This window comes from Heterocephalus glaber, unplaced genomic scaffold (assembly GCF_053883595.1).
Source record: "Heterocephalus glaber isolate CG9 unplaced genomic scaffold, H.glaber_assembly_v1.0 deba00000122, whole genome shotgun sequence".
NCBI lineage: Eukaryota > Metazoa > Chordata > Mammalia > Rodentia > Bathyergidae > Heterocephalus > Heterocephalus glaber.
Genome location: NW_028258138.1, coordinates 74006731 through 74017238, shown reverse-complemented (window position 1 = coordinate 74017238; position 10508 = coordinate 74006731). Strand labels below are relative to the sequence as shown.

The 10508-nt window shown below is 41.1% G+C and overlaps 1 protein-coding gene, 1 long non-coding RNA gene and 1 pseudogene across 3 annotated transcripts in view; 2 read left to right on the top strand and 1 right to left on the bottom strand.

Moving 5' to 3' along the window:
• The first annotated feature begins 231 nt into the window (after positions 1–231).
• Positions 232–2207, top strand: LOC101708326 (sperm flagella and cilia-associated protein 2-like; annotated as a pseudogene).
• A 1403-nt stretch (positions 2208–3610) lies between these two features.
• LOC106008554 (uncharacterized) lies at positions 3611–5606 on the bottom strand. Of its 2 annotated transcripts, none has more exons than XR_001182873.3 (3): positions 5463–5606; positions 4733–4841; positions 3611–3860 (listed from the first exon to the last, which is right to left on the bottom strand). It is a non-coding gene; the product is annotated as an uncharacterized LOC106008554 (long non-coding RNA). The 2 variants fall into 2 exon arrangements; XR_015453049.1 differs by lacking the exon at positions 5463–5606 and adding an exon at positions 5295–5432.
• Positions 5129–10508, top strand: part of Hacd2 (3-hydroxyacyl-CoA dehydratase 2) — a 101807-nt gene continuing 96427 nt past the window's right edge. Inside the window, exons 1-2 of the mRNA XM_021251271.2 lie at positions 5129–5494; positions 8722–8839. Of these exons, the coding sequence (XP_021106930.1) occupies positions 5199–5494; positions 8722–8839 (414 nt within the window). The 5' untranslated portion in view covers positions 5129–5198. The remainder of the gene's footprint in view (positions 5495–8721; positions 8840–10508) is intronic.

Below are 10508 nucleotides of genomic sequence, written 5' to 3'. Positions count from 1 at the left end.
AATGAGAAGACATGTAAATCTCAAAACCATACTTCCAGATCACCTACAGCAACCCCAAAGGGAAAAGAGATGGAACCATCTGATACTCAACCACCTGGACTCCCTGAACTGGCAACAAAAGAGGATCTGGAAAGAATGAAATCAGAAATAATTTATCAGATTGTGCCCATAGTGAGATAGGGATGTAGCTCAGTGGAGAGAGTAAGAGCAAGACCAGGGATATAGCTGAGTGGAGCCAGTGCTTGCCTGGTAAGTACAAGATCCTGAGTTCGATCCTCTCCCTCTCTCCCTCTCTCAAGGTCCCAAGTTCATACATAGAGAGGGCTTACCATGAGCAGCTGATACATGGGCTCATGCACGTTTGGCATAAAAAGTAGGTTTGAAGGCAAAACAGAATTTTCAGAGAAAAACAGTATGAGGAAAGATGACTCAAAGATTTCCAGGATCAAGAAGCGGCTTTGGCAAAACAAGCCAAGATTGATTTTTTTTTTTTTTGGTACTGGGGATTGAACTTGGGACCTTGCTCTTGCAAGGCAGGGGCCAGAACCACTGAGCTAAATTCCCAGCCCAAGCCAAGATTGATTTTGAAGAACAAATCCTCAGAGAGAAAGAGGTTCATAAACAGATTGCTTTAAAAGAGTTCAGGCTTGTTACAGAAAGCATTATAAAATATGCAGAGAAATTTTGGATCAAATACTTGATTTGTCCACTAAAGTGTCAGACTATTGAATGCTGATAAATAATCTGATTCCACTTAAGATGATGCATGATTGGAAGGAATTGTTTTTTCATGGAAAGCCCATATATGAACAAACCTCTATTAAGCATATGCCTGCTAATCCCTCTGAAGAACAACTTGAGAACTTTATAAAAGAGACTTGCTAGATAGCAAAGATTATCAAGAATATAAGAACATGGTGGAGAGTGGGCTGTACAGGAAGAAATGACGGATAATTCACCACCCTCCAACAATTCCATACTGGGCCATGTGCTTCACAGACTCATTGAAAAAATCTCTTCCTCCTCCTCAAGTTGAGCCAACCATGCCTGAACTGCCTTCATTTGCGATCAAAGGATGCTTACTAGGGAAAACACATAGTGGGAAAGCTATCACTTTAAAGACTCTACAAAGAGAGTTTCTTATTCAGGTACTTTGTATTGACACTCTTGTCCAAGAAGCTATCCAAGCATTTTACGACAATGAAAAAGTCAGTGAGGACCTACCAATTCAGAAAGAAGGTGGAGAGGTTCCATCAGATCTGCAGGAGGACAGTAAAGAAAGACAGGACTCGCTCACTGTATCTTCCGGTCCTTGGTTTCAGGAGAACCATTACCAGAAACAGAAGGCGAAACTACATCTAGTACGCATACTCATAGAACACCGAAAACTAAAGAAGTCGAATCGAGGGATAGTGATCATTTCTCTAAACTCACCGTGCGTGCTCAGCTTGATGCAAAATCACAATTGCTGAAGAAAGGAAAGAGCATTCCAGACCCGTTGTTAGCTAACACCCTATTAATGAGATACCTGTGAATCAAGGTTGGATCCTTGCTGGTTTCCCAGTGACATTAAACCAAGCACAGCTCCTCTCACCGGCTGCAATAGAAACCTCACAGACATGGAGGCAAAAAAAACACAATTATCCACATTGTCTGTGGATTCTACAGCTTCAAAAGAAGGACCTCTTCCCTCTTCTCCATTTGATTTTGTCATATTACTAGACATTTCAGATACTTTCTTGCTGAGTCACATGAATAATGTCATAGCTGAAGAATTTTCCCATGAAATGGCTCATAAAAATATTGGTGAACATGGTGCTGCTGAAAACCAAGATAAGCATGGGTACCAGAACTTAAGAGGTCACATACAAAACAGAAGTATAGGCTTCTTGGACAACTGGCCTTTGTTGGAACAGTGGTTTTCAGAACCAGAAACTATTTTGATAAAAATCAATGCTGAAATAAATAAAGAGCCTTTATGCCAGAAACTAAAAGAAATTTTTGAACTGAGATAGTGAAGAAAAAGAATAAAGTTGAAAAATAATTAGAAGAAAAGGAAGCTGAGAAAAAACCAGTAACTTCCCAGACTGAGTCTCTGCCTCTACACCCTCCTCTTTCTGAGCCAGAAAAAGAGAAGGAAATTCAGCATCAGCACAAGCAAGAGCCTTCAAAAACTCCTCCTGCCAAGGAAAACCGCAGCCAGGTAATTGACAGAGTGATTTGTAATCCTGTTTGCCTGTTTCTTATTTTCACTCAGAAAAGAAACATAAATTATAGTGCCAGTCCAAAGAAGAGAAAAAGAGGATGGCCTAAATGTGCATCCATTTAGCTATAAATGTCTCTAGTTTCTCATTCTTTGTGGCTGAGTAGTACTCCATTTTATTTAAAAAAAAAAAAAAAAAAAAGCTCGCATCTTCTTTATCCAGTCACCAGTTGATGGGCATTTCAAGATTTAGCTATTACAAACTGTGCTGCTATAAACATAGGTGCACATATATCACTGTGGTATGGTGCTTTTAATTCTTTTGGGAAGATACCCACCAGGGGAATAGCTGGGTCAAATGGGACCTCTAAAGCTAGTTTTTTGAGTTATCTCCACACTGATTTCCACAGTGGTTGCACCAGTCTACAGTCCCACCAACAGTGGAGAAGGGTTCCTTTTGCCCCATAGCCCCACCAGCATTTATTATTGGTTGATTTCTCGATAGCAGCCATTGTTTCTGGAGTGAGGTGGAATCTCAACATTGTGAACAAAACCTCAGTCGTGAACTAGCACAAAGAATCAACAACTGGGATCCATCTTATTAAAAAGCTTCTGCACAGCAAGAAAAACCATCAACAGAGTGAAAAGACAACCCACAATGTGGGAAAAATTTTTTACCAGCTGTTCCTCAGACAAAGGTCTACTATCTAGAATATACAAAGAACTTAAAAAAAATCAGACCTCCCAAATTTAAAGACCCAATCCAAAAATGGGCATCTGAAATGAACAGACATTTCTCAAAGAAGTAAAAATAGCAAATAAAAATTTGAAACAATGTTCCACATCAGTGGTCATCCAAGAGATGCAAATGAAAAATTGCTTCTTCAAGTTAAGATACATTATGTACATGTACAAATTCCCTACATATGATGAAAAGTGATCATTAGGTATGACAAATATGTACTAATTTTAAAAAATAAATTTTAAAAAGCCAAAAAAAAGAGGCTGAGGAAAAGGGGAAAAAATTGCTTCTACAATTCATTCTTCCAAGTTGTCTGAATGCCTCTTCTACCTTCCACTCAAATCTAATATCATATTGCCGGGGATTTAGCTCAGTGGTTTTGCCGCTTGCTGTGCAAGCGCAAGGACCCGAGTTCGATCCCCGGTACCAAAAAAAAAAAAAAAAAAAAATCTAATATTATATCAACAAATCTTAAGAGTTTTTAAATAGTTCCAAAATTCAATTCAATTTTTCTTCACTGCAATTGTTGCCACTCTGGCCCAAACCACTATCCTTAGATTATTGCAACAATTTCCTGATAGCACTTTTTACCAACTAATACTATAACCAAGAAAAGGGTTTGATTCTGCTGCTGTTTGATAAACCCAGCAGCCTCAAAGACCAAGTGACGGGAGAAGAAAAAGCTTTATTCAGTGGCCAATGAATGGAGAAGCAAGTAGATCCCTTCCTTGTAAGTCAGCTTAACTCTAGAGTTGAGAAATTACAGACAGGATTAGAATAATGAGAGAGATAGGCTAAAAAAGGGGCAAGAATATTCATATATTTTACAGGAATAGGCAAAGATCTTCCATCTTTTTATGATCTGATGTTTTGGATCATGGTGGCTGCTTGGTATTATTATCCAAAAGGTTAAGGCTGCAAAGGAAACAGACAAAATATGAACACAAAGATGTCAAACCATTTCATCTTTCTCTAGTCACCCTATTGGACATCTCAGACCCAAAGGAAAAGTCACTGTTTACAGCAAAAGTAGCCTTCAAGTCCTTGAAGAGTAACCTAGCCAACTATTACCATCATAACCCACATGAGAGGTGCTATCTAAAGCAAAGCTAGTGGGAGACTAATAATGTATTGCTTAGCTATGTGACGTCCAAAATTAGTAATTTTAAAGTCAACTAAGAACAAGAGAGACTAGAGGGTTTATTTAGGTTTTTCTGGGATAACAATATGATTTTATTTTCATCTTGCTCCATGTATTCTCTTGTACACTGAAGACTTTTGTCTCTCATTTTGGGTGAACCCCAGAGCAGCCATGTTACTTCATAAATACTTATTTAAATGAATACATAAATATTTTTATGCTACCATGTAAAATAGTAATTCTTTTAAGGAGATGTTTGGTAGTATGAAAAGTAATGGCAGGACACTTTTGTGAAGAAGTCCGTAGAACAAAGAAATGAGCAGAAAGTCAGGTCAGCCGGTTGGAGGAATCAGGTCAGCCAGTTGGGTGTCAGCCACCTCCCCCCAGGCTGTTTCTTTCCATCTAAGCCAAAGCCCCTTTATTTTTGATCACTGTGGTCAGAAATATTTATTCTTATCTCTTAACCTTGTTCCTCCACCAGTCACGCCAGGCACATCGCCATAGGCTGCTGGTTGCATTGTGTTACCACCCAGCCCTCAGTGACATCTTGGAATGCTAGACCACAAGGGCTTCTCCAACTGTTCACTACTTGGCATTAAAACAAAAAACAGGAAAGAAACCTTATGAGGCTGAGTCCCCAACCTACCTACTGGTTAAGAAGCAGGGCATTATCCTGCACTCTGCAAACAGGCTGGTCCCTGGTATGTTTGAGACGCTCAGTGGCAGGCCAGTTGTATAGGAGGAATACAAAGTGACTGGGAAAAGACAAAGAGGGAGGAGAGCATATTTATTTATTTTTTATTTTTGGTACCAGGGATCGAACTTGGCACCTTGCGCTTGCGAGGTAGGAACCGGAACCACTGAGCTAAATCCCCGGCCCGACACAATCACTTTTGATCCAACATGGTGGTGGTGGTGGTGATAGAATGAAAGGTCAGCCGACCAAACAGCCAGCTGATATAAGAGCCAGCCTGGCGATGTTGACCAAGGCCCACATTGACCTAATCCAAGATGCCGCCGGAGGCGGGGATTCCCCTGATCCAAGATGGCGGCAGCGACTCAGGCCAGCCAAGGGGTCGAGAGCGCCAAGATCGTCTCTGCCCTCACCCAAGATGGCGGCCCTGTGGGCTGTGTCCGGGCTCCGCCCGCGCCCCGGCCCCGCCTCTCCCTGGTCCCTCCCTCCGCCCCCTCGCCCGGCCAAGTCTAGCCTGTGGTGCTCGCGAACAGAGAGCGAGCTGCGGGTACTCGACATGGCTGCTTCGGCGGTGGCGACTGCAGCGTCTAAGGGGAATGGGGGTGGCGGTGGCCGGTCAGGGCCCAGCGAAGGCAGTAGCGCGAGAAAGAAGAAGTTCCCGGGGCCGTTGGCCACAGCGTACCTGGTCATCTACAATGTGGTGATGACGGCGGGGTAAGGCTGGGGCTCGGAGGCGGGGAGGGCGCTCTGCGGCCGGCGGCGCGGCCCGGCTTGTGCAGTGCATCCCGGGCGGCCGGCGTGTGGAACCCGCCTGCGTGCATGCGGGGTCGGCCGGGCTCCCGGGCGCCGCGCGCGGGAGATAGGGCTGCGAGGGCGCAGGGAGGCCTCACGAGCACCGCGGGACCGGCCACAGGTGCGGTGTGGGGCAAGCTGCCCAGCCCTGGGGAGTGCGGCCGCAGAGTGACCATTCATTTAGGCGGCTGTTTTGAAAATCCGGGCTGAATTTGAATCGGAATGGTGGTGAGAAGGTGTTCAAAGTTTTTGGCCAGCAACATGAGCTTCAGACGAGTTTAGAGTTTTCAGGCTGGATTGGGGTTGAGGTGGGGCGAAAATTAGGGAGTGGAAAGCAGAGTTACTGGGCAAGGGGAAGAGTCCCTTGAAACAGTTTCGCTCCTTCTGTCTCATTTCAGCCCATCCTTTCTCTCAGCAGGTTTTTAGTTCTAGTTCTGGCACTAACTGGCCACGTGACTTTGAATACATTGGCTTTTTTCTCCAGGCCTCCGTTTTTTCATCTGTAAAAACTAAAGAATTGGGCGAGATGATTTCCAAGGTTCTTCCTGCTCTGAAATTCTTTGATCGCGTTTTGGTGAGATTAGACCATTTGCTATGAATTTGTGAAATCTATTCATTTGTAAAAGTGATTTCCCTAAAATTTTATTATGAAAACTCAGAAAAGTTTTTTTGTTTTTTGGTACTGGGGATCGAACTCGGGGACCTTGCGCTTGCAAGACAGGCAGCGGAACCACTGAACTAAATCCCCAGCCCGTGAAAACTCAGAAAAGTTTAGAGAACTGTATAATGAATATCCAGTTCTATTTTATGTTTAAGGTAATACACTGGCAAAATTCAAAATACAGTCAAGGGCATACAGTGAAAACCTTGCCTCCCACTTGTCCATTTCCCCAGACCCCCTTCTGTGTCCTAAGATGCTGATAACTAGCACATTCTAAAATATATATAAACACAAATGCTGATACATTTGTACAGTTCAGCACCTTACCTTTTTCATGAAAAAAAAAATTTCTGTGAGGTGCATAGGCTTGTTGCTTGTATTAGAAATGATTGATGTTGAAACCTAGGCCGGAAGTTGTGACTTGCTTGAGATCGTAGAACCTGTTAAGTAGACATTCTGGATCTAGAACCTGTTTCTCTTAGCTCAAAGGTCAATGAGTACAGACAAGTTTTCTGTCACATAAGTGGTCACATAGATTGATTTTTTTAAAGAACATTCAAGAAGCTGTGTGTTTTATATGTAAAATTCTTGTGCTAGTGATATAGGGGGAATTGATGTAACTTCCAAACCTGCTAGATATCTGAGATGAGAGTTCCTGTTCTCTAAAATTGAAGAATGAATTCTAGGAACCATGGAGGTTAAGAGTAGGAAAAATTTATTGAGAGAAAGAAAGCTTCTAAAAGAGACAGAAGGAGGACCAGAAAATGGGTTGCCAGCCCACCCCACTTTTTAAAGGTGTTTTATATGGCAAAGCCTTGAGGTTGAGACGTGTACAAAGTGGGACAAAACTGTTAAGACCCAAGGGAAAATTACAAGGTGGGCATGAGGTGGAACAAAACCATGACCAACCAATAAGATTACAAGTACAGTCACCCAGGTAATATTGTTAAATTGGAATCAAATGGGAAAACAAGGAATTTCTCACTTAGAATATCAATTACTGTTATCTATCTTTAGGGAAAGTAGTACCTCTTTTATTTTTTATAATGCTAACTAGTGAATGTGCCTCAATTGTTCTCCATGTTGGCTCCTTGAGGACTGGGACTTTGAGGGCTGGCACCTTGAGGGCTGCCCTGTCTAACTGTTTACAAGGTAACCTAATTAACTTACCTATCTACAATACTAGCAAGGGCACTGATAAGAACATTGCACTCTATGTTCCTGGATAATGAACGTAGAGAATGAGATGAAGGGTAAGGAGGTGGTGTCTTAAGCCAGGAAGAGAAGTTGGGATTGTGGGAGTAAAGTAATGTTCTAATTTACTGCTGATAAATTAAAGGAATAATATATTCCTCTAAGACTGGGCCAATTACACCATTAACAAATTCTTATTTTTTTTTTACAAACTCATTTGATCTTTGTATGATAGTTTGTAGAAATAACATTAAACACATATACCATTGCCTACTTATGGTTACACATCAGGTAAATCTTTGACTCCTTTTCAGGAGACATGCCTTAATCATAAAAGGCATAATGAATAAATAAAACATAACATAGCCCAGTATTTCTGAGAAGAGCCGAGCAGAAAGGTAGCATTCATAGCTTTATGCCTGAGTGCTTTCCTGTTTTCTGTTTTTCTAATCAGTAAACCTATTGATTTGTGTTTTCTGAGTTATCTTGGGAATTTAGCTAAAACACTTTATTCTTTTAAAAATTTGCAGTTTTAAAAGGATAAATGTTAAGGTATGAGCATGTTACTGTGAGACACTTATAAAAATAGTTTAAAACATTTTTTTTTTTTATTAAGACCCTTTAACTGCACAGGCCATTTAAAATTTTCCTTGAACAGTGTTTTGCCTCTTGTCTTAGACTTTCTGGCATCTAATTTATCATCACAAAGACTAATTTAGCTTATTGTCTTCATTTTGGCCTTCTTCTCAGGCAGCGAGTTTGCCAAAAAGCCAAGGCCCAGATGGCTAAGAGGCCACTGTGCTTTTCCAAGTCCTCTTGATAGTGATGGTGGAACAGTACTTCTGTGTGTTACAACTTGGCCTTTGAGAGCTACAGTTGATGTGTTAGTCATCTTCCCATCACTGTAACATGAATCTGAGATAATAAGCTTATACAGAGAAAAATGTCTATTTTGCCTCACAATTTTGGAGGTTGCAGCCTGATCATTGGGCTCTGCTGCTTTGGGCTGGTGGCAAGTCAGCACATTGCTCCCCTCATGGCCAGGAAGCAAAAGAAAAGGGACCAAGTCCCACATCCCCTTCCGGGCCATAGCCCAGTGACAAGGCCCCACCTCTTAAATAAGGTTCCACCACCTCCCCATAGCTTTTGGGGACATGTAATACCAAACCGTAACATTTCAGGATCACTAGTTCTTGAAGTCACCTTTAGCATGATCTGTTATTGTCACATTTTTCTATTACCTCGAGTCCTATTTATCTTTTTTTTTCCTGATTGCTCTTTTTTCTTTTATTAGGTGGCTGGTTATAGCAGTTGGTCTGGTCAGAGCCTATCTGGCTAAAGGGAGCTATCATAGCCTTTATTATTCAATAGAAAAGCCTTTGAAATTCTTCCAAACTGGAGCCTTACTGGAGGTAGGTTTGAGATTTGCTGTTTCAATTATTACCAAGTAGAAAACATGGAACTAAATTCTATTGAAGTAGCCATATCTCTGCTGGATTTTCTTTTAAGTTTTAAAATTTTGTCTCATAGCATATTATAATGTTAATTCCTCTCGTATCTTTTTGATGATTCCATTTAACTTTTTACTCATATATTTTATATCTAACTTTCTTTGGAAATCAAGTGATAAGAGTTTGTAGTAGGGCTTTAAAAATCCTAGGACTATCCTAGAGAAGTGTTGCTCACATTCTTTCAGACATCACATAATGGAAAGTGTAGTTGATGAGAATAGGGCATTAGGATTGATAGATATGGCAACAGAACCTATCTAAAGACATCCAAATTAAAACACATTTTTAAAAGCATAAGTTATAAAGGGTAATATAGATGTCGTCAAAATTAGAGGTTTTCAGGGGCCATATAATGAAACCAGTGAAGTTGGTGGATGTATAATACACCCTCATCCTGTCTCCAGGAGCGAACATAGGTTAGAATTTTTGAGTAACAACTATTTTAAGCAGAAAAGAAATTTACTGGTTTCTATAGCTGATAAAGATAGATGGTTAGCTTATAAGATGAAAGGAACTGAGGACTTGACATTGCCAGAGTCTTTGTATCTCTCACCTCCACTGATCTGTTTCTTGGCACTTTGGTTGTAGGCTCTCCTACTGCAGATGGTATGGTGGGAAATAGGGAGGAAGTTCATTTTCCTCAGCATCTGTGCCACACAGTTCTTGGGAAGGATTCTGGTTGGTCTTATTTACAACGATTGGTGGTGCAGCAATCTGGCCAGTGTTGTGAGTTACTTGATTAGCCAGGCTTAGGATAGATGGCTTCCCTTCTGGTGAAGGAACTTAGGTTTTGTTGGTGGAAAAGAAGGACTGGAGATATTTTTGGACGTGCAAAATCAATAGCTGCCATAACTCATTGTGGTGAAAAAACCTTTGGGTTGCAGAGAAGAGCTGGTATTCAGTTTCATTTTCCTTAGCCTCCTGGAACAGCCTACCATGACATTTATACCTCAGTGGCACTGTGAAGTGATATTTAAGAAAACAGTCATTTATCTCCACCTCTCATCCTGACTTGCAAAAGCAGAAAGTTGTAGTTTTTGGTTTTTTCCACTTAAACAGCAGAAGGATTTAAATGCTGCCATATTCATGCATTTTAGGTAGGTATGATGAAGTGAATTTCTAGCTGGGAGTCTGAGTACTCATTTTCTAACTATACTGGTTTTACCAGCTTGGTGGATTTGGGTCTTTTATCTCTTCATCTCTTTCATTTGTAAAGGAATCAGGTTAAAGTACATTTCTAAAGTCCCTTCCTGCCCTAACGGTGTGAGTGAGTCTAAGGAAACTAGCAACTTCCAGTGAGCCATTTTTATACTTAAAGGCTTGGGGTTTTTTTGGAAGGGACAGTGATAAGTGTGAAGCACTTTGTCTCTCAGAGGTTTGGCCACACAGTCCCTCAGGCTTCAGAGAAGCAAATTTGGGGCCAAGACCATTAGATACTGCCCAGTGCTTGATGTTGTAAGGACTTGTACCCAACTGGAATACTTCAGTACTGTAATTTCAAAGGGGTTCTGTGTCTTTAAGACCTTGTAGTATTAAAAGTTTGATTTAAAATTTTTAAGTATGTCTTAGG